Source organism: Oryza sativa, chromosome 3, assembly GCF_034140825.1.
Source record: "Oryza sativa Japonica Group chromosome 3, ASM3414082v1".
NCBI classification, from domain to species: domain Eukaryota; kingdom Viridiplantae; phylum Streptophyta; class Magnoliopsida; order Poales; family Poaceae; genus Oryza; species Oryza sativa.
Window position 1 is genome coordinate 34,380,121 of NC_089037.1, and position 25,678 is coordinate 34,405,798.

The following is a 25,678-nucleotide window of genomic DNA, read 5'->3' on the forward strand; positions in this document are numbered from 1 at the left end:
TGCTCCGTCAATACTAATGTAGTATATACTGGCCAGAAAATTCAAGAAAACAGTTACTGTTCAAAGGAATAAGTAGCATATACTGGTAACAAAACAGTACATACTGTTCCAATAAACAGTAAACAGTATATACTTATAAGAGTATGTGAACATACTATATATACTACATTGCTACTAGAGTATGCAGAAAGCAGTACATATGTACATTCATATATATACTTTGGGAAAGAAACCAGTACATACTCTTTCGGAGAATAAATCAGTATATACTGAACCAAAAGAAAATTAGTATGTGCTGCTCTAATTAAGTAAAACGAGTAAAGTTTATACTACTACTACTAAGTGGGGAAAAGTATATACTACAATGTTTATAATCGGATTTCTCTAATCATTCCCAAAAAAAATTCAGTATATACTCACTCGTTCCAAAAAAATCAGGATATACTCATTCCAAGAAAAATCAGTATATACTACTCATTCAGTCGTTCTAACAGTATATACTGCACGTACCATTAAAAAAAGAAATAATCAGTATATATACTAGTTAATTCTGAAGTAAGTATATACGACTGCTAACAAAAATAAGTATACACTGCTACAACAAAAATATAAGGTAATCCTTACCATGTACTGCTAATACACAAAAAAAAACTAGTATATATATATTACTGCTCATCACTACAAAGAGTGTATATACTGGCCTAAAAAACAGTATATACTGTTGCTTACTAGAAAAGAGAGTATAACTACCGTTTTTTTGACAAATTGACCCTTTTCAAAAACTTAATTTGAAACTAACCCCTGCCAAAAACTTCAACCAAAACTAGGCCGTCGGCTCAGCGCCAAGCGCATTGGCGCTGAGGTTGGCCGTGTCAGCGCCAACGGGACTGGCGCTGACATTGTGCCACCGTGGCGGCCGGGCCGATCCCCTAGCTGACGTGGCAGCTACCTCAGCGCCAACCGCTTCGGCGCTGAGGTGCCCAACCTCAGCGCCAAGTAAGTTGGCGCTGACCTTGGCTACTTAGAGCCCGGCCGAGGCCGCCCCAGCCAGTTCTTCCTCCGTTTTTTCCCCAGCCGCCCGCCTAGGGTTCGGTCGCCACCACGTTCTCCTCGCCCAATCTCCCCCAAAAACCTCTCTAATCGAAGGTGATTTGTGCGGCATTGAGTTTGGGATCGGAAGAGAAGGTAAACCCCTCTATAAACCCTAAGTTCCCCAAAGTTTTATTGGATATTTTGCATTGTTTTGGTTGTAGACGTGGTTTGATAATAGTTGGCTAAGGATGGATTATTAGATGGATAATATGGGTGGGGATGAAATGTGGAGGTGGCATATCTTTATCCATTTGGTTGTTATTGATACATTTGACAAAATATATTTGGGATGGATGTTTGGTGATGCACTAGGGTTTGATGGGAGATGGATGTGTGGTGATGGCCTAGGATGTGGGATGGATTTGTGGTGATTGAGAGGGTTTGAAAGGGGTTGATGTGTGGTGAAGGGTAGGTAATTTGTAGGAGTAGAGTTTTTTTTTATCAATAATGTGTAGTATTTGAGTAATGTACTTATTTATTGGAAAAATTAGACATGTTGTTAGCTTTTGAAGTATTGGTATTGCAATGGTAATTACATATTATTTTCAAGTAATTAATGTTTATGCATGGGTTAAAAATTGTAGATGGATAGATTGGTCCGGCTTCATTATGGTGGTTGTGTGGTAGATGAAAGTACACATGGAAGCCAATTTGAGGGAATGACAGTTAGACAATTAGTGTTTTTTGCGAAGCCTACCTTTGAGGAGTTAATGTCTCGCATCAAGCATGAATTGGATTGGAATGATGAGTCGGTTGGTATGCAAGGGAGATACGATGTGGGCGGCGGTGTCATGTCACATAAATTTATGTTAGACTTGAATGGAGAGATCGAATGGCAAACATATATAGATATAGTATTGGGGTCACATTTCAAATCTCTTGAGGTGTTTGCATGGAAGAAAGATGGTAGGATAGGGAAGAAAGAACTTATAGACCTTAATGAAAGTCCACTCATAGAATCACCCATTAGCTGTCACGAACTGTCGGAGAGGTGTAGTAGGAAGGAAGAATTGATTGAGGAAGACGTGGAGGGGGGCGAGGGAGTAAATGATATGGCGGATGTGGAGGTCAGGGAAGAGAATGACCCGGTAAGGGAGGAAGTACATGCAGAGGAGAATGTGCCGTTAAGGGAAGAAGTACATGCAGAGGACAATGTGCCGTTAAGGGAGGAAGTTAATGTGGAGGAGAATGTGCCGGTAAGAGAGGAAGGAGATGTTGAGGATGGTCGGGAGGTAGGAGATGATGTGGAGTTGCCTGAGGAAGAAGCGAATGCTAAGAATGTAAGTATGGGCCTAAGGGAGTTGGCTAGGCTGAAATTCTATACCCGAGAGGAGTGTGAGGAGGCTATGATACGCAGTGGATTGAACCCAGGCTGGTTGGAGTATGATACAGAGGATGAATTGGATGAGTCCGCTTCCGACTCCGATGATGATCGTCCAGTGCGTAAGATGTCAGAGCATGAAAGGACTGTGTTTGCGAAACTGGTGGGTAGAAACCCGGAAATAACACAATTCGAGGATCTTACCAGATCTGGGCTAGCAATTGCTGATGGGGATCCACAATATGACGGTGCCTTCGAACCAATGTGTGATGAACCAAGGAAGGGGTTGGAGTTTCGATCGATGGATGATCTGAAAATATGGCTACAGAGTTATTCTATCCGTGTCCACCGGCCGTACCATGTGAAGGAATCTAACGCGTCAGTAAAGTATACTGTGGCTTGTCTCGATCGCCATTGCAAATGGCAGATTAATGCAAGGAAGAGTGGAGGAGATAGGTGGCGGGTGACTAGGGTGGGCGAAGACCACACATGCTGTAGTGCGGAAGTAACCGGCAAGCATTTGCAACTTACTTCAAGGTTTATTGGAAACAGGTTACAGGCATTTGTGCGAGCTGAACCAACTTTATCTCCAGCAGCGATTGTCGAGGCAGTTGAGCAAATATGGCACTATTGGCCTACGTATGGCAAAGCATGGCGTGCTAAGCAAGTTGCTATGAAGGTCATTTGGGGAGATTGGGACGAGGCGTATGTTCGCTTGCCTACACTGATGCGTGCCATCAAAGCAAAGAACCCTACCATGCATTTCCGTGTTGAGGCTCATCCCGAGAAGTCCAGGATGGTGGATGGAGTACAGAGGCGAGTATTTGGACGTGCATATTGGATATTTGGCCAGTCCATAGAAGCATTCAAGCACTTGAGGCCGGTGCTAGCAATTGATGGCACTTTCTTAACCGGTAAATACCAAGGTACATTGCTCACGGCAATAGGGGTCGACGCCGGGTTACATCTTGTTCCCTTGGCGTTTGCTCTGGTAGAGAAGGAGAATACATCCAACTGGGAGTGGTTCATCAACATGTTGAGAAACAAGTTGATCGGTCCTAATAGAGAAGTGTGTATAATTTCTGATAGACACCCTGGCATTTTGAACTCCATCATCCACATCATGCCTCATCACCTAACCATTCACCACAGGTGGTGCATGAGGCACTTCTGTGCTAACTTCTACACAGCTGGAGCTACGACTGATCAGATGAAAGATCTTGAGCGCATATGTCAAATAGATGAGAAAGCATTGTTCCTAGATGAGATAAAACGCCTCATGGGTGTGGTCGGAGAGAGGCCAAAGAAGTGGCTAGAAGACCATATGCCACTTAAGGTCAAATGGGCAAGAGCATTTGATACCAACGGGCGTCGTCATAGCATCATGACTAGTAATATGGCCGAGAGTTTCAATAATGTATTGAGAGGCATTCGGAAACTGCCGGTTACAGCTATTGTGGCATACACATTTTCGAAGTGCAATAGTTGGTTTGTCGATAGACACAAAGAGGCAACTGTAGATATCCTGTGTGGAAAGAAGTGGCCCACAAAAGTTAAGGACATGTTGGAGGAGCAGCAAAGACGAACCTTGGGGCAAAGAGCAGCATGTTTTGATTTCCCTTCGATGAAGATATGAGGTCAGCGAGCAAGGCGGAGTCACGGCGGCTGGGGTTCAATGGGGTGGACGTCACTACGTCGTGGTTGCGAGAGATAACACATGTAGTTGTCAGTTCCCTCAGCTCCATCACTTGCCATGCTCCCACATGATAACCGTTTGTAAGTTGCGAGGTTTGGATGTGGAGGTGGCCCCCCGAATGTGTTATGAAGCTTCCAATAAGGCTGTGCAGGACTCGTACTCCCCTAGGTTTGAACCTTACCTAGATCCATCGCAGTGGCCAAGTTATGATGGAGAGTTCTTCGTGCCCGACTTGTCGTTAAAGAACAACACACGAGGAAGAAGAAGGACAAGAAGGTTCAAGAACGATATGGACAAAGCATACAAAGGCTCAGCCAACCGACGGTCACAAAAGCCGAACAATACAAATTCAGAGCCGGTCATGCAAAATAGATGCTCGCTATGCCACGAACTAGGCCATAAGAAAACTAGGTGCCCGAAGCGAGACAAGTCTAAGGATCGACCGAAAAAGCGCCGTAGGACGGGGGGAGGTGGTGAGGGTAGCACACAGGTGGGATTGGATGACATTCATTTGCTAAGTTCATATTGTTGCTTCAATGTTTACTTTCTGTTGTCCTCCTTTCCGTTCTCATTGTGATTTTTCCATTTAATATTTTTTCAATTACTAATGATTCCATTTTCATTTGCAGGATGGAGCACTTTCCGGGGTTGGAGGATTTCTACGAGGAGAAGCACCGGGCCCCACAGATTGCCAGCGGAGAGGTTAGCATCAACAATATTCCATTTTTTTTATGATCGAATTTATTTTTTCTTCTTTGATTTTAGTTTGTACAGATAGATCATCCATCATAGAGATATCTCAAATCAAAGTTCAGGAGCCTCAAAGCAGAGCATGTAAACACACAGATCTTCTTTTCAGTTTTCTTGCTCAATCCCAAAATTAAAGTTCCTAGTTGCATGATGTATTTTCCACAACCCTTGTATATGATATATTGTCGCTAACTTTATGTTATTATGTTTGTCTATTGATGCAGCGCTTGAAGACCCTTCGAGTCAGAGGTCACACGGCGCACATACTGTTCGACGACCGGTACGTCCCGTACCTACGGCGGGCGAAGCTCTTGGCGTTCGTGACCATGGCGCAGCGACCGGTGCCTCTGTACAACGCCGCTGCTCTGACGGCCCTAGTGGACCGGTGGCGTCCAGAGACACACACCTTCCACCTACCGTGCGGGGAGCTGACGGTCACTCTGGAGGACGTCGCCATGATCCTGGGTCTTCCTATCCGGGGTCAGGCGGTCACAGGTGACACAGCGTCAGGGAATTACTAACGAGTCTTCGTATTCATTTGTTAATTTTTTTGCAATTACTAATGATTCCATTTAATTTCCGGTTACAGGTGACACAGCGTCGGGAACTGGAGGGAGAGGGTCGAGGAGTACCTTGGTCTGGAGCCTCCAGTGGCACCTGATGGTCAGAGGCAGACGAAGACATCAGGGGTTCCTTTGAGTTGGTTGCGAGCCAACTTCGGTCAGTGTCCCGCTGAGGCAGACGAGGCTACAGTACAGCGATACTGCAGGGCGTACGTGCTGTACATCTTCGGCAGTATTCTGTTCCCTGACTCTGGTGGAGACATGGCTTCTTGGATGTGGCTGCCGTTGCTCGCGGACTGGGACGAGGCGGGTACCTTCAGCTGGGGGTCGGCTGCCCTAGCCTGGTTGTACCGGCAACTCTGTGATGCTTGCCGAAGGCAAGGCGGGGACGCGAACCTAGCAGGCTGTGTTTGGTTGCTACAGGTAAGTTCACGCATGTTATGTTTCATAACATTTCAATTTCTTGCTAACATGTTGGAAGCTAACGTATGTGACGCAGGTTTGGATGTGGATGAGGCTTCCAGTTGGTCGGCCCATGTGGAGGACCCATCAGGCTTGGCCGCACCAGGATGCAGACCGATGTCCCACTGTAGCTCACCTGTGGGAATCGGTCCCATCTCCAGTAGTAGGCCGCAGGAATTTGGCGTACTACCACTACACAAACGAGATGGACTACCTACAGCCAGAACATGTAAGCTATTCGGGGTTCTATCACACATGAAGATGGTTTCTTACTATATAGTACTAAATGTGCTTCAATGTGTTTTATTTTTGTTGCTGCAGGTGGTGTGGATGCCATATCAGGCACAGGAAGTGCTCGAGCTAGAACTGAATCCCATGTGCCATATAGAGGATGCGTTGAAGACCCTACGGTGCCCACTGATCTGCTTCTATGCAGTGGAGTTCCAGATGTGCCACCGCGTGATGCGGCAATTCGGGAGGCTTCAAACAATCCCGCACCGTTTCTCCACGAGTATCGACCTACACAAGTTAGTAATTTCACTTAACAATTTATTTTGCTTGCCCAATCAGTCACTTCAACATTTACTACATATTTGAGTTGGACATTTTGCATACGTGCAGGGTGGACCGTCGGAAGAACAAGAAGGTGACTGATTGGGCTTACTACCATCAGGATCATATCACGCAATGGGAGAAGTTCGAGGAGAATGGAGTACCAGACCAGGGTCAGCACAACGGGACGGAGTTCGAGTTGTACTTGGCGTGGCTCCACAGGACCTACCGTCTTGTCTTGTCCTACGTCCGGCTTGGACACTAGCCGACATAGCGGATGACCCCGAGGATGTTGAGGAGCAGAACGAGTACGATACTCGTACCCGTCTAGGTACCACGGTCGAGACGGGACCTGTTCGCGACAGAGTGGTTAGTTTCTAGCATTAATGTTGTATATTATTTCATTTCAATGCCATATATGTTGTGACTTACTTCATTTCAATCCTACAGGCTCGAGAGCTCTTGCGGACCGTCAACGACGCGGGAGTGGTGCTAGGCACGGCTCCTGGCTCCGAAGGAGAGGGCGGCACCCTCCGCAACGCCCTACAGGTAATCGTTGGAAAGAGATGAAACTACGGTGTTTTCTTCCAAAAGCGATAACTTAACATGGATTATTTTTTATGCAGAGACTACGGCAGCGATGTCGGAAGTTGGCAGCAAGGCTCGGCTGCAGGTCGACTGATGTGGTCGAACATGCTCATGCCCACCAAGAGGGGGATGAAGAAGGGGAGGTGGGTGACGAGGAGGGCGAGCAAGACAAAGAGGCGGAGGAAGGAGATGAGGAGGAAGAAGGGGATGAGGACAGAGAAGAGGAGGCGGATGAGCTCGGTCCCTCGCAGCTAGAGGACGCACCAGAGTCGTCACAGCCGGATATCTCGCAGCCCGGCCCGTCTCGACCACGACGCCGGCGGGCTCCTTCGCAGGACTGGAGGTACACCCCCGACGTGCCTCGTCCTCGCACTAGAGGTAGGAGGAGGTGAGTGCATGGTTCAATGGATGGATGGATAGATGGATGGACTTGATGCATGGTTCGATGGATGTATGGACTGGATGTATGGACTCGACTGGATGTATAGACGAGGATCGATGGGATGTTTTTATTTCTTATATATATGGACTTCATATATGGATTGACGGAGCGCGGGGCTCCTCACCGGGAGACCGCACGGGCCCCCCTTTGCCGGTTCGGCCGGGGGCTCAGGGTGATGATCCCAAGCTCTCTCTGTATGTGGAAAGATTGCCAGCTATCGAAAGAGCACGAAACACGAACGATGTATACAGGTTCGGGCCGCTGAGAAGCGTAATACCCTACTCCTGTGTTTTGGTGGATTTGTGTATGAAGGAGTTACAAAGTGTGAGCCAACCTCTCCCTTGTTCTAGGTCCCGAATCTGTAAAAGATCCAACCCTCGTTCTAGGTTCTCAATCTAGAAAAAGATCATCCCCCTTCTCTATGGGCCAGGTCCTCCTTTTATATTTCAAGGGGATACCACATGCCCCTTTCCCTTTCCAAACTGGACTTTTCTTCTCTTCATAAATGGACGGAGATTTGCACGGTCGTCCTCCGAACATCCTCCTGACGGGACGGCACACACCTACCTCCACTTCTGCCTGAGACAGGCACATCGTGGGAAGGTGGCCGTGTGCTGACGACATGAGCAGTGTCAGACCAGTCACAAATCGGTCATTCTTGTCCACCACGCGTTGGCTTAGCAACATGCATGTTCGCCCTTCTTCAAACAACATCTTGCTTGTAATGGTTAGGATGAAGCCTGGCATATATTGATCGGGGCTAACGTGTCATCTCTGGGATGTAACACGCTAGCTCCAGCCGGGGACGAGTGCCTAGAAGCTCTCGTCTTGACGGGACGGGGCGAAGCGTGCGTCAGACCGCCTGTCGCCACCTAACCCGCGATTTGACCGGTCTGTGACTGGTCACAGACCGGATAATCGAGTGCACTGCACTGCACTTCGTGTGGCGTGACACGCTTAGCCGCGGCGCAATAAATGCGGTTAGGTGAGCCCCGCTGTGCTCACCTAACTCATACACGTGGAGTAGAAACGCGAGGGGTCGGGGCGCCTCGGCCCTCGGGGGCGAGGAAGGAGTGGTCCGACCCCCCCTCGGGGAGACCAAGAGGTGGGCGCACACATCACCCTCGGGCCCGACGTCCCCCGAGGGTGCCAGGCCACGTGGGCGATTGTGTCTGCCTCAAGCCTCTAGTCATGATACTCCCGGTCCCATGTCACCGACATGGATGTATTGATGGATTCTATGGATGTATGGAATGATGTTGGGATTGATGGATGGATGTATGTTTTGTATGGTTCTCTGGATATATTACTGCCTGTAAATTTCTGTGATTTGATGTTTGCCTATGTTGTGTGCAAAGTTTTGCTAAAGTTTAGCAGGGCTGGGACGTCAGCGCCATGCTAAATGGCGCTGACATGTCCAAACTCAGCGCCAGTGCACCTGGCGCTGAGGTCCCAGCCCAGCCATCCAGAAGGCTTGCTGAGCTGGGCCACGGCCGAAACGGCCAAGTCCAACCTCAACGCCAGGTGGGCTGGCGCTGAGTTTCCCACAGTCAGCGCCATTATGGATGGCGCTGAGGTCCCAGCCCGCAAGCCATCCAGAAGGCTCGAAACGGCCAAGGCCCACCTGGCGCTGAGTGTCCCACGGTCAGCGCCATTATGGCTGGCGCTGAGGTCCCAGCCCGCAAGCCATCCAGCAGGCTTGCTGGTCTGGGCCTTGTGGGCTGGCGCTGAGTGTCCCACGGTCAGCGCCATTATGGCTGGCGCTGAGGTCCAAGCCCGCAAGCCATCCAGAAGCCTTGCTGGTCTAGGCCTTGGGGGTTGCGGCCAAGTCCCACCTCAGCGCCAGTCCGGTTGGCGCTGAGGTAGCTGCCACGTCAGCTGGGGATCGGCCCGGCCGCCACGGTGGCACAATGTCAGCGCCAGTCCCGTTGGCGCTGACACGGCCAACGTCAGCGCCAATGTGTTTGGCGCTGAGGCGACGGCCTATTTTTGGTTGAAGTTTTTGGCAGGGGTTAGTTTCGAAATAAGTTTTCCAAAAGGGTCAATTTGTCAAAAAAACGGGTATAACTATGGTACGTTATCAAATTTGAAAGCAAATGCATGCCAACGCCCTTGTTCAAATTTGCACCAAATCCGCTGGGCAGCTAGGCCATATGCATGCGGTGATTTGGAAATTAATAATTTTATTCTTTTTCATGGCTAATTTAATGCTAATGGATCATCCACTAATAAATGGAATACATACACCTAGGTGTAGGTGTATAGAAGGTGTATATGGAAGAGTAAATTATTTTCTAGTTATAAATATGTCATTACGCTTATTCCCTCGATAACCTAAACGATGGAGTCCTACCTGTCCGTGGCATGTAGTTTCCTCTATCACGACATCGTTCATTCGCGACTCCATTGGCACTCCGATCATCATGCAGTATGGACCGACGAGGATTATTTCAGAACGACTAAGATTTAATTGTTTTTTTTTATCTCTATACACTATTTGCTTAGATAATGATATGGAAGGAAAAAGTACACAGAAGATCCCTCAACTTATCATCGAGTTACAAATTCATCCCCAAACAGCAAAACCAAATATCCGATGTCACTTAACTAATCAAAACCGATCATAATATCTTATTCGGTGGTTTTGACCCGGTTTTATCCTGCGTGACAGCTAAGTCAGCGTAGAACACATGACCCCATGTGTCAGGATGCCACATCATCACCTCCTCTCTCTCTCTCCCCTCCTCTCCCTTCCTCCTCTTTCTCTCTCTCACTCTTCTCTTCTCTTATCTTCTCTGGGCAAAGCCGGCTGGCGGCTGGGAAGAGGCTGTCGGGGCGAGGCGGGAGAGGAGGAGGCGGCGGCGGCGGCGGCTGTGACGCGGGAGAAGGCGAGGGCGGCGGCCGGTCTCGAATGGCGTCGACGGCGCTGAGTCGCCGCCGGCGGCGAAGCGGCCCAGCGCGGGCGGGCGCCGCGGTGCTGGGCGCGGAGGAGGAGGCAGGGCCGGGTGCAGAGGCAGACGACGGCGTCGAGGTCGACGAGGCCGTCGAGCAGCGAGCAGCAGGGCTCGTACGGCGCCACCGCGCCGACCTTGGCCTTGACGAGGCCAAGCACGTTGGCGCACACACGCAGCTTCAGCGCGTCGCGTGGGCACGACGACAACCCGGTGCTGGGCGTCGACGCCGGCGTCGGCCTCGGCGCTGGCGGGCAGTCGATCGCCTTCGCCGCCATTGCTATCGATCAAGCTTTGCTAGGCTGCTAGCTTGTATTTGTACATCATACTCAGTTACAGTTAGCTTCATATCAGTAACACCAAATGAAAAGAACAAAACGGTTTTATAGCAGCCATTAAGCAGGTTCACCAAGCCACAAACATACATTTAACATGTTCACGTCAGTAACACCAAAAGTCCAAAACCATAGCTGCAAAAGGAAACATTCAGGGCAGAGATAAAGCTCATCAGCTCAAATCCCTGACATTATTGAGCTCCGCTACAGTGTCGGAAGGAAACCCAGTAGCAAAGCATCTCCAACCATTCTTTCTTGCTACTGTTGGGCGATTCCTTGTTTGCAGAAGCACAACAGCAGTCTAGCTTGTTTTAGCACATGACACCCGATGCATAAACAATATTGAGGCGGTGTTTGGTTAGAGGGACTAAAGTGGGGCTAAATTTTAGTCCCTCTTATAAAAGAATAAGTCTTTATGGTAGGGATTTATATTTTTATGAGAGGCCTAAATTTAGTCCCTAGTTCCCAAACACTCCCTTAAACAAGTGCCGCTCAAGAAAAGCTGCAGGTTGCAGAGGATGGGGGCAGCAGAACAGGCCAACAAGGGCTCACTCGCCGCTGCCGCTCGCTAGTGCCTGCGTCTGCTTGCGAAGTTCGCGACAAGGGAGGAGTCGTGCCTGTGTGGGGCCGTGCGTCTGCTTGCGAAGTTCGCCCCAGCGTCGGCCGCCATCGCCGGCCCAGCGTCGGCCGGCGCCGCCACCGGCCGCCCTCCCTCTCTCCCGCCTCGCGCCCGCGGTAGGAGGACCCATCGTCTCCCCTTCTCCCGCGTCGGCCATCACCGGCCGCCGTCGCCCCAGCATCGGCCGCCACCGGCCACCCTCCCTCTCTCCCGCCTCGCGCCCGCGGTAGGAGGAGCCATCGTCTCGCCTTCTCCCGCGTCGGCCATCGCCGGCCGGCCGCCCTCCCTTTCTCCCGCCTCGTGCCCGTGGGCCGGCCTGCCCAAAGAAGAATGAGAGAGAGTAACCGAGTAAGGGAGAAGAGAGGAGGAGGAGAGATGGGAAGAGGAGGGATTTGGTCGTTAACAATGGAGTATGTCAGTGTGTCCACATCATCGCTCCCTCTTTTTTTTTTTCAATATGGAATGACGGAAGTATATATAATAATAAAAATATCTCCTTCCTAATAACAAACCGAACCAAACCAAAGCTCCTTCCTAGTATGTTGGGGAGGAAAAAATGTACGCTTCGTGGACCCAATCGTTTGGCTTAACATATTTGCAAACGAAAAGTAATTTATTAATAAAAATTTTAAGGATTTGCTACGTAACACCTTGCTGATTTTTTTTTGTTTTTTCAGCTGAATTCCTAACCACTACTCCCTCCGTTTCACAATGTAAGTTATTCTAGCATTTCCCATATTTATATTGATATTAATGAATCTAGACATATATATTTATCTAGATTCACTAAAATCAATATGAATGTGTAAAATGCTAGAATGACTTACATTGTGAAACGGAGGAAGTAGATCGCTCCATGATTCGTGCAACTATTATCGGGCCCGCAACTTGATTTGGGTTTGGACCCGTTTTGTTCTGGATCCGATTGCCCGTTGCCACACCTCAGTTCTGCTCATCAGAGTCTCAATCCCCCACATCCGCTCATCTATCCCCCGCCTCCACCATCCACCTCACTGCCTCCTCACGCGCATCGCCGCCGACGAATCCACCCAGAAACCTTTGCATCTGCCGACGAGGAGGCTAGGGCTTTGGGATCGAGCAAGCCCCAGCCTTCCCGCTTGCTGATTCGGCCGACCGAAGGGTAGAAGATCAACCAGAGGGGAGGAAGCGAGCTGCTACTGCGTACCTTCTTTCTCTCCCTCTCCACTTTTGTACGGCGGAATAAGGTTGTGTTAAAACTCCAAGTTCCCAACACTCTCCTCTCGTTTTTCGCGCGCACGCTTTTCAAACTGTTAAACGATGCATTTTTTATAAAAAGTTTCTATAGGTAAGTTGCTTAAAAAATCATATTGATCTATTTTTGAAAAAAATAGCTAATACTTAATTAATCACGCGCTAATAGACCGCTCCGTTTTCCGTGCACACTGTTAGAGTTGGGAACTCAGACATCCGAACACAGTCTAAGGGCCTGTTCACTTTGATGCCAAAAAAACCTTACCACAATTTTGGCAACTTACCAAAATTTTGGCAGGATTTCTTATATAGTTACCAAAATTTGGCAGCAAACTAAATGTAGCCACTTTTTTGATAACTTTACCAAAATTTTGTAAGGTTGAAAATGGCATCAAAGTGAACAGGCCCTAAGTTCACTTTAACTCCCTGATCAAATTTGATTCATATCCCTCAACCACAATATCAGATATCTCGATCCCCAAATATTAATACCGATGCAATTTGACTCCATTGGTGATTTTGGAGAATGGTTTCGCTGATGTGGCGTTTACTGGTGTTATTGACCTGGTCTTCGTTTCACATGGCGTTGCCGTGACGCCTAGGTGGATAAAAAAAATATGTGTGGGACCCCAATGTCATTCGCATATTGTGGCGCCGTCTCTCTCTTATCTCTCTCCCCCTCCCTCCGGTCCCTTCTCCCGCAGGTGGCGGCGAGGGCCAGAGCGGCGTGGGCAACCGGAGATGGCGGCGAGCGGTGGAGCCCCTCCCTCTCTTTCTCCCGCGGCGTGCGACGAGGGCCGGAGCGGCGCGGGCAAGCGAAGACGGCGGCGAGCGGCGGCAAGGGCCAGAGCGGCGGTGGGCAAGCGGAGACGGCAGCGAGCGGCAGAGCCCCTCCCCCCTCCCTCTCTCTCTCCTGCGGCGTGCGGCGAGGGCCAACGCTCTGATTTTGGCTTGCTTTGCTTGATTGTGCTGGGTTCCAGGTCGAGGGGTCCATGAACCAAGTTGCGACAACCAGATGCGCCTCTACGATCTGCCATCTGCTCTGCTGTGTCCTCAACGTTGAGCTCAAGGTGTGCCTCCTTCTGCCTTGATTTGCTTGCTCTTCAATTCCAGGGCTCACCGACGTGAGGACGTGACCCTTCTCTGCTTCATCTGTTTGCTTGTACTGCTTCGATTTTGACTCTGTTGCTTTGATTTTTGCTGGGGAAATTTCTAGGCGGAGCAATCCAAGATTCCCCACCCAAGCCGCCGCCGCCGCTCCGGTGCCCACCCTCCCGCCGTCACTACTGACTGCCTCTTGCAGAAGGCCGAAGGGGAGAGAAAGAGAGAGGGAGAGGGATATGAATCCGATTCAGTTACTGGGAGTCAAAGTGAACTTATATTCCTTTGTACGGTGAGGTGAAGGCCTCAGCCACAGCCCACATGTTCGTGTCCAAGACTCCCAAGTCCAAGTCCAACTCTAAGATGTCTCATAGTCTTATTCCGGTTAACACAGAAGTACAAAGGGGGGATTAGGGATCGATAGACAGAGGAGATCGATTTCGCCAGCGACCATGGCGGCAGCGGCTCTTCGGTCTCTGGCGAGCAAGAGTAGGATGGGCCTCCGCGCTCTACCCAAGATTCAGCCCCAGCCGGCGGCCACGGTTATCCCGCCAAGGTTGCTTAGCCATGGCGGCCTTCTCCGCCGGAAACACCTGACGCCGCCGCCGCCGCCGCCGCTCACCCCGTATCGTTTCTTCTCTTCCAGTGTTTCCGAGTCACGTGGCACGGTAAATGCTTCTCTCTCTTACTGGATCTAAATAAATGATTCTTTTTTAGATTAACCAAAATTAGTGCTCCCATCTGTACTCACGATAGGTTAAATTATGATAATCAGTTCATTTTCTTGTCTATCTAGCCATCTTGTTTTCCTGTGTTATCTTGACATAATTAGACAGGAGCTCTTCTTACGATTCTTATTGCTAGCACGGAGTATGATCCTTATTCGTGGGAAATTACTTGTTCTCATAAAAGTAAAAAAGAAACTGCTTGCTTGTAAGTTGTACCTTAATTCAAATATATTTTTTTATTGCCCAGAGTCCCTCGCCTAAGCAAGAATCTTCAAGAGCACCAAGGCAAACTGAGGAGGGAGAGGAGCTGTTTAGAATGCAAGATGAAGAGAAGCTTAAGCTACTCTCGTTGATAAAGAATCTTAAAGAATCGGAAGCTATCAAGCGAGAGGACCCATTGTAAGTGGGACAATACAAAGTATTACCGCAATCATATTCATAGATACCATTGCTAAATTCTATTTCGCAGTGGTATTTTGCAACTTGTCGATGATTGCGATAACCCTTAGCATATATTACTTGAATCCTATCCATTAATCTTTACTAGTACTTGTTAACTAACCATATTAATTCTTATATATATATTTTCTCACATTTAGGTTTGATATAACTATGAAGCTCGTGATTTCCTCGATGGCCATGTTACTTGTCTGGACTGTCTCAGACATACTATTGATGGAGTAAGATTTTTTTTTCCGATGCACTGATGTAATAAGATCCGTATGGGCACTAAGTGTAATAATTAGGTGTTCTATATATTCCGTTATTTGAACACTCGTCCTGTGGTTATTTATCTACTACTACGTAGTCATGCGTGATGTCTCAACAGCGCGATTTCACGCATGAATTCTCTCAACAACGCGATTTCACGCATGAATTCTCTTGGATGGTCCCTTTGGGACTACTCCAGATGGCGGTGTATTTTAGCACTCGAGATTGTTAAGAAATGAGAATGAAATCGTGTGACAAAATCATTGATGGTATTCTGATGTGTTATCCCAGTGTCTTGCCCCTACTACTGGTTCAGTTCAAAGATGAGTTAGGCATAATTTGTATTAAATGACTAGTTTTGTCTTCTCTGATAGGCAAAACTATAGAATATTGGACTTAACCGAGAAAGTTCTGGGCTTTTAACTACGCTGATACAAGCGAAGATGATGAATTTACTTCCTTGCATGACAGAATTTATTTTCTTGCCGGAGATCGAATTTAACCGATACAACCCAAACTTAAAACTAAGAACTCATCGGGTTGATACTAGTCCCGTCGGAATAAAGGTGACGATGCGCCGAAAGCAATTGCATTGATATGTGGAAATAGATTACAAAGACTCCGGGTGTAATCTGGGTGTACATATTTATACTCTCGGGGTGTAATCTGGGTGTACATATTTATACTCTCGGGGTGTAATCTGGGTGTACATATTTATACTCTTGGGTTGAGACTAGTCCGTGACGATGGGCCAAAAGCAATTGTATTGATATGTGGAGATAGATTACAAAGACTCCGGGTGTAATCTGGGTGTATATATTTATACTCTCGGGTTGAGACTAGTCCTAATCGAATACCATACAAGTTTTATAGAAATAAAAGAAAAAAATACTAGTCCTGATTGAATATTAGACAAAACTTTCTAAAGATAAAAAAAAGTTATTAAATTATTTTTGAACTCCGTCTCTTAAGAATAAATCTCTCATCGGCTAAAGGATCGTATTAAGTTTTGGTGTTACTAGAAAAATTGCCTATCGTTGCAACGGGTGAAGGCTATTTTAATTTTATTATTGTTATACGGTCTAGTTAAGGTGAAATTTACTGTGAGAATTTGCTTTGATATATTATTTTCTAGAAAATCATGAACTGCAATTAGGAGTTCGATCATCGCTTGGATATATTATTTTGTAGAAAATCATAAGCTACAATTAGGAGTCCGATAAATCTAAGTTAACATGCAAGTTTTTCTAAAAAGATATTTCTTATACGACTCCTCCTGTATTTCCAAAAGCGAACAAACTTAAAACTCGACTCAAATACATATTTGAATTTCCAAAAGTAAACGAACTTAAAAACCGACTCATACACGGAGGACGTACCAAAGTATTGATAAAAACATCTTCAACTTTTATAATAGTAGAGATAAAAGGCTATAGCTAACTTTTTTAGAAGAAAAAAAATAGAGCAGGTTTCAGATGGAGTAAATTCATATTTTTAAACCCACTTAGATAGTAAGGGCCTGTTTAGTTGGCAAAAATTTTTGCCCCTGCATATCACATCGGATATACAGACATACATTTAAAGTATTAAACGTAGTCTAATAACAAAATAAATTACAGATTCCGCTAGGAATCTGAGACGAATTTATCAAGCCTAATTAATCCGTCATTAGCAAATGTTTAATGTAGCACCACATTGTCAAATCATGGCGTCATTAGGCTTAAAAGATTCGTCTCGCAATTTCCCAGCGAATTATATAATTGGTTTTTCTCTATATTTAATAGTCCATGCATATGTCCAAACATTTCGATGTGACAGCGTGAAAAATTTTATTTGGGAACTAAAGAGGCCTAAATTCGTTTTTGGGCCTGTTTAGTTCGTGAAAAGAAAAATTTTTGAGTGTCACATCGGACGTTTGACCGGATGTCGGAACGAGTTTTCAGACACGAATGAAAAGCCTATTGCATAACTCGCCTGGAAACCGCGAGACGATGTGAGTTACTATAGCACTTATAGCTAATCATGGACTAATTAGGCTCAAAAGATTCGTCTCACGATTTCCCCCCTAATTGTGTAATTAGTTTTTTAATGTATCTATATTTAATACTTTATACATGTGTCCAAAGATTCGATGTGATATTTTGGGAAAAAGTTTTTGAAACTAACAGGGCCTTTACCGACAAGTCAGCCCACCCCAGACCCAGTTCGGCCGTCAACTCATCTGATCCAGATCGAATCATCGAACCACTTCGGAAAACAGAAAAAAAAGAGGAAAAAACCGATCATAAAAAAACACTCGAAGAACACAAACACTCGCCCCGATCCAAACCCGAGAGGGGACAAGCCCACGCGCGAGAGGCGAGATCCAACCCCAACCCCAACCCGAGCCACCAGAGGCCGACCAGATCCACCCCCGCAGCCAGCGAAGACGGCGGCCACGGCGGCGGTCAGGATGCTGCCGGATGGCGGCGCCGACGACGAGGAGCGGTGGCTCGCCGAGGGCATCGCCGGCGTCCAGCAGAACGCCTTCTACATGCACCGCGCCCTCGTAAGGCCCGCCAAACCCTAGCTCCCTCGGTCTGTGACTGCCCCCTCTCGCTTATCATCTGCCCCGATCGGCAATTCGTGCGCAGGATTCGAACAACCTCAAGGATGCGCTCAAGTACTCGGCGCAGATGCTCTCCGAGCTGCGGACCTCGCGGCTCTCGCCGCACAAGTATTATGATCTATGTGAGTGTTTCTTATGTGTCAGGATTCCTCAGTGCGCCCAATTTTGGCTGTGGTTTCAGCTGGGATTTGATGGGGGTTTATTGATTTTGCTGCAGATATGAGGGCGTTTGATGAGATGCGGAAGCTGGAGATGTTCTTCAGGGAGGAGACCCGTCGTGGCAGCTGCTCCGTTGTTGATTTGTATGAGCTTGTGCAGCATGCTGGCAACGTACTGCCCAGACTGTAAGACTAATGCACCCCTTGTCAGGCATAAACAGCTGTTAACTTTGTGTAATTATGTGCTGTTAGCTCTGTTTTACTTGCTCTGTGAGGTTTCTGGAGCCGAATTTGTGGTGGGTATTGCAGTCCTGTAGATCATTACAACTCTATACGATCTAGTAATAACTTGTAGCTACTAGATCAATGGCAGAACTTGGTACTTCGATAGTTTAACTTTCGAGTAACTTTAACTTTGTTGAAAAGACTAGTTTGAAGTTTGAACTACTGTATATTTACTTGGTACAACTGAACTTAATTAGTCTTATTGCTTGACTATCAGTGCTCATACCAGTAGACATTATATAAGCCATATCATTCAATTGCCGACATGGTTCAAGAAGGTGCTAGAGAGTTGGAAGGGCTGGCGCCTAGGTCAAACCAACTAGTCAAACCCAAGAAATTAGTAAGTATATTACTTAAATTCAGACAATATAACACTAAAATAGCAACAAAACACCACCCAAGGTAGGTTAGCCACCTAAATGCACCATCTAATGCCTAATCACGATGACTACCCGGTGCCTAGCACTGACTTTAGAACACTGATCCCTGGTGATTTTACTGTGACCAACTTGAATACACTTGTCACACCTGAATGTGAGGCCAACGGTTAATCATGCTTGCATGTACAATGGGATGTGATTTTGACTCATTTGAAATTGCTGAAGAACTGTTATGGTATGAACCTGATTTGGTGTTGTTCATGTCCTAGCTATCTCCTCTGCACAGTAGGATCTGTGTACATTAAATCAAAAGAGGCTCCTGCGAAAGACGTTCTTAAAGACCTTGTTGAAATGTGTCGAGGCATCCAACATCCTCTTCGTGGGCTTTTCCTAAGAAGCTACCTATCTCAGATAAGCCGAGACAAACTGCCAGATATTGGTTCCGAGTATGAAGGGTAATGCACTCCATGCCATGCTGTTTAAATGTTCAGTAACTGAAGATAAACTAATGTTTCATATGTATGTAAAATGTTGTCTTATTCTACAACATTAATTTGGCATTCATATAGTACCTTTTGAACAGGCTGTAATCACAAAATCCAAATGAAAGGGAACTGATAGACAAATTAATGTTAAGTACGTAGTTCCCTTGCTCTTCGTTTTGAATCGTGCATGCTATGGTGTAGGCATTGATTCTGTGACTTCCTGTGCATTAATTCATTTATTTGTCATCGCTGCTCTATCTATCTCATATATAATTTACCAATCCTTATTTAGGACCAACTGTATATTGGAAGTCTTAACTATTGCCACTTTGCCAGTAGCGCTGCTTGATCATGTATCAGTACACTAGAGGCAACATGAAGTTCAATTCACTTTATTATATCTGGGAGTTAGGACATGCAGAGCGCAAAAGTGTTTTGTCCTGAAAGTATATGCTACTTCACATTTATGTTCTTCTCTTTTACAGTACCTAATTGTTTCTTTATACCTGCCTTTTGCAACTTTCATCACACAGGGATGCTGACAGCATTAACGTCGCAGTTGAGTTTGTTCTTCAGAATTTCATAGAAATGAACAAACTCTGGGTCCGAATGCAACATCAGGTTTGATTCAGCTTGCAACTTGAAGCTTTTTTTTTTCTTTTCAAGCTGAAGTCTGAGTACAAGTGCTGCGATACTTTCCCCTACCATGCATTTACCGCCTTAGGTTTCTGCGCATGCATACATTGTTTCCCATGCTGTTCATGAATACAAGCTTTTATCACAGATGTCACCTCTAGGAAGCTCAAGATTATCTAACCAGATAATAACTTAAACCGGCCTTGATGATTATGGTTTGCAGGGCCCTGTTCGAGAGAAGGAGAAGCGGGGAAAAGAAAGAAATGAACTGCGTGATTTGGTAATCATCAATTACATGTATTCCCTACACTACATGTTCTTTGGTGTCATTTCAATGACATTGCTACTGTTCTTTCTTTTTTCTAGGTAGGCAAAAACCTTCACGTTCTAAGCCAGATTGAGGGTGTTGACCTTGACATGTACAAAGAAACTGTCCTTCCAAGGATATTAGAACAGGTCTGCAATTAGATTTGTTGACAAATTATAAAATGATCCATGATTCTACTGGAAGCTGAAGAAGAAATATATTGGCAGGTGGTTAATTGTAAGGATGAACTTGCACAATTCTACCTGATGGACTGCATAATACAAGTCTTTCCAGACGAATACCATTTACAGACATTGGAAACATTGTTGAGCGCATTTCCGCAACTACAGGTTGGCATGTTTATGTTATTTTAACTTGATTGTTCTCTGCATATCGTTGCATGTTAGAAATTAAACACTGATGTGGATGATTATAATGTGACATATTTAGTTGATTGTGTCAACCAAATGAGTTAACTACCAAGTCATCCTTATGTCTTTGTCTGCTTGATCAATTTGATTTGCACTGCCTGATGTTCTATTAACTACTCCATCTGTCTCAAAATACAACTCAATCAGGGAATCAACTCAAGCGAGTCAGATTCACTTTTAATCTGCGCATGCTAGTAGCTTTACATAGGGTCTTTGACCGTGTCAGTTGTTCACTTGCTACTTTGTTGTAAAATGCGACTAGTGAACTTGACACATAATTTTGCAAAAGGCTTTATCATGTACATGTAGTACATTTTGTTCTGTCATGATCTGTAGTTTAAGCTGCATTTAACACAAAAATCCACAACCGTAGAATAAATTAATACAACTCAGTGTATATTTTGATATATAAGAATCGGGATGTAATTTTCTGTCCAATTTTCACTGCGATTGTTACTCACTCATTACTATTTTGTGGCAGCCAAATGTTGATATCAAAACCGTGCTGTCTCAACTCATGGACAGGTTATCAAGCTATGCTGCCGCAAGTCCTGAAGTAAGCACTCACTAAACCACTTCATCATGGTAAAATTTGCGTATACTATTGACAATCATGAATTGTACAGGTATTGCCAGAATTCTTGCAAGTTGAAGCTTTTGCAAAGTTCAGCAATGCTATTGGAAAGGTAAAATTTATTCCGCAATTTTTATCACTCTTTCTATTTCGTATTTTCTTGCAATACTATGAGTTGGCATTTCATCTGAAAACAACTCTGTGCACATTTATGAGGTGGAAAGGATCCTTAGAGTATAACTTTGTCTTTTTTTTCTTGCTCCTTGCTCAAATTATACAGTTGTTGCGTGCTGTATTATGGTATTACTGTCAAAACTGAAACTAGTGATCTATAATTCATTTGGCAGGTGATAGAGGCCCAAGTTGACATGCCAGTTGTTGGTGCAGTAACTTTATATGTATCACTTTTGACATTTACTCTCCGTGTGCATCCGGATCGGCTTGATTATGTTGATCAAGTGTTGGTAAGCCTTCTTGTGTAGGGGAAAAAAAATCTCCTAACTCTATAGTATATGTGCATGTAATTTCTGTACTTTATATATACTTTCTCCACAATCTACAAATGATCCTTGAGTGGAAGTGGTGAAGAGTAGAGGAATGAAAATATATGAAGTAATATATATTAGGATGTCTAAATAGTCTTCATGGAGTATGCGCCACAGCCACTCCCTTGGTGATGCCTCTTATGTCATGTATTATTGCGCTTTTTAGCTCATGTTAAGTTTAATGTTGGACAGGGTGCATGCGTAAAGAAACTTTCAGGGAATGCAAAACTTGAAGATAGCAGGGCAACAAAGCAAATTGTTGCACTTCTCAGTGCCCCCCTGGAGAAATATAGCAATATTGTTACTGCATTAGAGCTCTCAAACTATCCTCGGGTTATGGATTACCTTGATAATTCTACAACAAAAGTTATGGCTCTTGTAATAATTCAAAGCATAATGAAGAACACGACTTGCATATCTACTTCTGACAAGGTAACTTTTTGACATCATATTTTTGCTTATTGTCTTGTCAACTACTATGGGAATCATCATGTAATTCTGGACATCATTATTTTGCAGATTGAAGCTCTTTTTGATTTAATTAAAGGTCTTATAAAAGATATGGATGGGGCTCAAAATGATGAGGTAATATACACGCTTCATTCTACAATTTTCTTTGGCTTGTTATATTGTTTCTGCTGCTGTTCAACTGAATCAGCGCACACAATATTCTATTTTCTTATCAAGTTTACCTGTTATATTGCTTAGCTTGATGATGAGGATTTTAAGGAGGAACAGAATTCTGTGGCGCGTCTTATTCACATGTTGCACAATGATGACCATGAAGAGATGTTGAAGGTACACTTGTATTCTACTGAAGTTGATTAAATGATGCAGAATTATTTTGTGCTCATTATGTTCTCACATTTTAGTAACTTCGTTTCGTGATGGTTACATACTCACTGTTAGGAATATTTTTATGTCCATTTTTCACATCTATGCTGTTGGTATCCAGCGATAGCAACGTGCTGACAGAATATGAAGCTAGTGTTTGCCCCCAATAAAAAGGTTAAGAAGAATATTTTATTAGGTCATGTCTTTAGAACCTAAGTAAAAAGTCCATATCATGTTCATGCTGGTTGCAAAATGGATAAGTCGCAGCAATAGTCTATCCAATGCTAAAAATACAAAACCGGGCATTAACTTTTGTATTTATGTTTCTGGAACTGGACAGAACTTACTGATCAGGTTGAATGTCTGAACACTTGATCATTTTGAAAATGCTAATGGCAAATACTTGTTGATCTTTCAGATATTATGCACCGTTCAGAAGCATATACTTCAGGGAGGTCCCAAGCGGCTACCTTTCACTGTGCCATCCTTAGTATTCTCTGCTCTCAAGGTTTGTCTTACAACTACATTTGGACAGTACGATAAACTAAGTAATCTTCTCATTTCGTATTTCTATTATAGATAATGCTTCTAAAAAAAATATCTAGTTGATCAAGATTCTTTGTAGGGGCCGTTTTGATAAACCAATAATTTACCGTATCTGACATCTGTTTTTAGATATAATGGGAAATCGTGGCCTTTGCTAACCACTGACATATGTTAGCCAGATATTGGCTATGTACTCTGCTTAATTCTGGTATAATAGTTATTCTAATTTTAGGCTTCTAATCTGTGGAGAATCTGTCCTGCCTGCAGTTGGTCCGAAGATTACAAGGTCAAGATGGTGATGTAATAGGGGAGGAAGTTCCTGCAACGCCTAAGAAAATATTTCAGATCTTGCATCAGGTCCCCACCCCCTTCCCCTGGCTAATTTCTTTTTAGATGTGTTTTGGAGTTTCACTTAAAAACTCTGATAAAATATCACAATTTTTTACACACTATCAACTTTGAAACTGTTGGAAAAAGATATAATATTGTTAATAATTGTATGCTGGATACATAAGTGTGAACTGTTTTATCCAACTTCCTCTAGCACAGAAACTCTCCCTGGCTTGATTTACTTGCTTGCATAAGGATGAGGGCTATAAATCTGTTGATGGGGATATTGTTCTCCCTCATCAATGTTCTCATCATTTTTTTCATCCGCAGACCATTGAAGCTCTCTCATGTGTTCCTTCTCCTGAACTGGCTCTCAGATTATATCTGCAGTGTGCAGAGGTATTGCTGTAACAATTGATTTATGCTTTCCATAACTCTGCATATCATGTAACTACCTTTCATATTACAGGCGGCCAATGATTGTGATCTGGAACCGGTTGCTTATGAGTTCTTTACTCAAGCATTCATCTTATATGAAGAAGAAATTGCGGTATAAGCCCTGCGTTGCCCTTCCTTGTGCACATCCATTTTGTCACATTACTTCAATTGAGTTATTTGATATAACCCCTGGATCATATCATAAACACATGCAATATGCATTCCAACACTAGGGTCAATAGCTCATTTTATAACTCTATACGATTTTCGACCTACAATGTTTGCATGCTACATGCAGGATTCAAAGGCTCAAATCACTGCAATTCATCTTATAATTGGAACCCTTCAACGGATGAATATATTCGGGGTTGAAAATAGAGATACCCTGACTCACAAGACAACAGGGGTAACAATTACTATGCTGTTTCCTTATTGAATTATGTTTTTCTCTTCTCTCTCTCTCTCTCTCTCTCTCAAATCAGTCTCTTCTATGCACATAATAACATCCTGCTGAATAATTGTGCAGTACTCAGCAAAACTTCTAAAGAAACCTGACCAATGCCGAGCGGTTTATGCATGTTCACACCTTTTCTGGACTGACGACCAAGACGGAATAATGGATGGTGAAAGGTAAACTTCTAAGCATACTGATTTGTTGAAACTTGTAGACTAGTTATGCCATCCGTAATTTTCAACTTTTAGTTCGTTCTTGCAAATGAAATGTTAGGACCTTCCTAATGATACGGAAACAAGTCTATTATAATTTTGTGGTGAGTCAAACTGTTTTAAAAGATCACAAGGTAGATAAAACACAGCTGCAGCTGTCAGCAACAGCAGGTGCACACGCAAGTACACAGCAAACTTGCAATATCCTTTTGAGTTTCCCATGGTTATGTCAATTATTCATGGGAACAAAAGGCACTACTATATATTCATTATCCTTGAATTATATTCTTGTATCTATGAAAACTGACAAGTTTTTATTTGTTGCTTCTTTGAATTGTTGTTCCAGGGTCCTCCTTTGTTTAAAGCGTGCCTTAAGAATTGCAAATGCCGCTCAACAGATGGCTAATGTAACAAGGGGAAGTAGCGGATCTGTCGCGCTATTTATCGAAATTTTGAACAAGTAATCTCAAGACCTAGTCTGATATATTCTCTTGTGCATATGATTGCTATTGTTGTAATCCACATGCTTCTATTATTTCCAGGTATTTGTACTTCTTCGAGAAAGGAATTCCAGAGATCACGAACACTGTAATCCAGGATTTGATTGAATTGATTAGGACAGAGAAGCAAAGTGAGAACACTGTAGCTGATCCATCGACAGAGGCCTTCTTTGCAAGCACTTTACGTTACATTGAATTCCAGAAGCAGAAAGGTGGGAGCATAGGTGAAAAATATGAGCAAATAAAAACTACCTGATTGTGCACTAAGTCAAAACAAGAACAGCGTCACGACGTGTTGTTTTTGTCTCGAGTCATATTTGCGGAAGTTCAGTGAAATACAAGCCATTGGTCTCAGCTGCCTCTGGCCTAAAGGATCTTTGCATCTGTTGTTATTTGTGCATCTTACGCTCAAAGCGGGGCCTCCCCTCCATTTTGTGACATGTTTGGGTTAGTCAGGTGGCAATAAGCTTTACCCTTGGGAAGCTCAGATCTGTACAGCGCAACTTGTGTACCAGAGTATCATTGTTGTATATCCTTTTTCTTTCTTTTCTTTTTTTGTCAAAGAACAATTTTAGGGTTCTAACTTTTTTAACTTTGGAGGTACATATTTCTATTTATCTGGCTGGACCTTTTGCTTAATTCATAGCAATGAAGGCGTTGAATTTGAACTATGTTCCGAAAGTATGAACTGTTTGTCTGAGACCTTGTGAGCTGACGGACCTACACAGACGATTAAGGTTACAGAGTTTTACCTTGTCCGGTAGCCTTTTCAGAGCTCCAATACACGCCAGCGATCGATTAGGCTAAGCTC

At 44.7% G+C, this 25,678-nt stretch overlaps 4 protein-coding genes across 4 annotated transcripts; 3 read left to right on the plus strand and 1 right to left on the minus strand.

Annotated features, from left to right (window-relative positions):
* The first annotated feature begins 1,676 nt into the window (after positions 1–1,676).
* LOC107280340 (uncharacterized) lies at positions 1,677–7,558 on the plus strand. The gene is made up of 10 exons (XM_066308535.1): positions 1,677–3,122; positions 4,195–4,433; positions 4,739–4,811; positions 5,084–5,364; positions 5,458–5,845; positions 5,922–6,113; positions 6,206–6,411; positions 6,506–6,805; positions 6,887–6,985; positions 7,063–7,558. Exons 1-8 carry the CDS (start codon positions 1,677–1,679, stop codon positions 6,699–6,701), a joined length of 3,021 nt encoding a protein of 1,006 aa, XP_066164632.1. The 3' UTR covers positions 6,702–6,805; positions 6,887–6,985; positions 7,063–7,558.
* A 2,678-nt stretch (positions 7,559–10,236) lies between these two features.
* LOC9269741 (uncharacterized) lies at positions 10,237–11,823 on the minus strand. Its single transcript, XM_015774312.3, has one exon. The coding sequence runs from the start codon at positions 10,693–10,695 to the stop codon at positions 10,237–10,239; it is 459 nt and encodes a 152-aa protein (XP_015629798.1). The 5' UTR covers positions 10,696–11,823.
* A 1,418-nt stretch (positions 11,824–13,241) lies between these two features.
* On the plus strand, positions 13,242–15,207 carry LOC4334458 (uncharacterized). Its single transcript, XM_066308442.1, has 6 exons — positions 13,242–13,486; positions 13,585–13,674; positions 13,821–14,002; positions 14,100–14,373; positions 14,681–14,832; positions 15,033–15,207. The coding sequence occupies exons 1-6, from the start codon at positions 13,346–13,348 to the stop codon at positions 15,115–15,117; spliced, it is 924 nt and encodes a 307-aa protein (XP_066164539.1). The 5' UTR covers positions 13,242–13,345; the 3' UTR covers positions 15,118–15,207.
* A 2,183-nt stretch (positions 15,208–17,390) lies between these two features.
* Positions 17,391–25,566, plus strand: LOC4334459 (vacuolar protein sorting-associated protein 35B). The gene is made up of 22 exons (NM_001418839.1): positions 17,391–17,692; positions 17,778–17,874; positions 17,970–18,096; positions 18,845–19,030; positions 19,594–19,681; positions 19,920–19,976; positions 20,063–20,152; positions 20,231–20,353; positions 20,916–20,990; positions 21,061–21,120; positions 21,356–21,472; positions 21,746–21,985; positions 22,073–22,138; positions 22,262–22,351; positions 22,806–22,895; positions 23,201–23,290; positions 23,594–23,662; positions 23,733–23,813; positions 24,000–24,107; positions 24,228–24,331; positions 24,714–24,827; positions 24,910–25,566. The coding sequence occupies exons 1-22, from the start codon at positions 17,597–17,599 to the stop codon at positions 25,121–25,123; spliced, it is 2,382 nt and encodes a 793-aa protein (NP_001405768.1). The 5' UTR covers positions 17,391–17,596; the 3' UTR covers positions 25,124–25,566.
* The last annotated feature ends 112 nt before the right edge of the window (positions 25,567–25,678 follow it).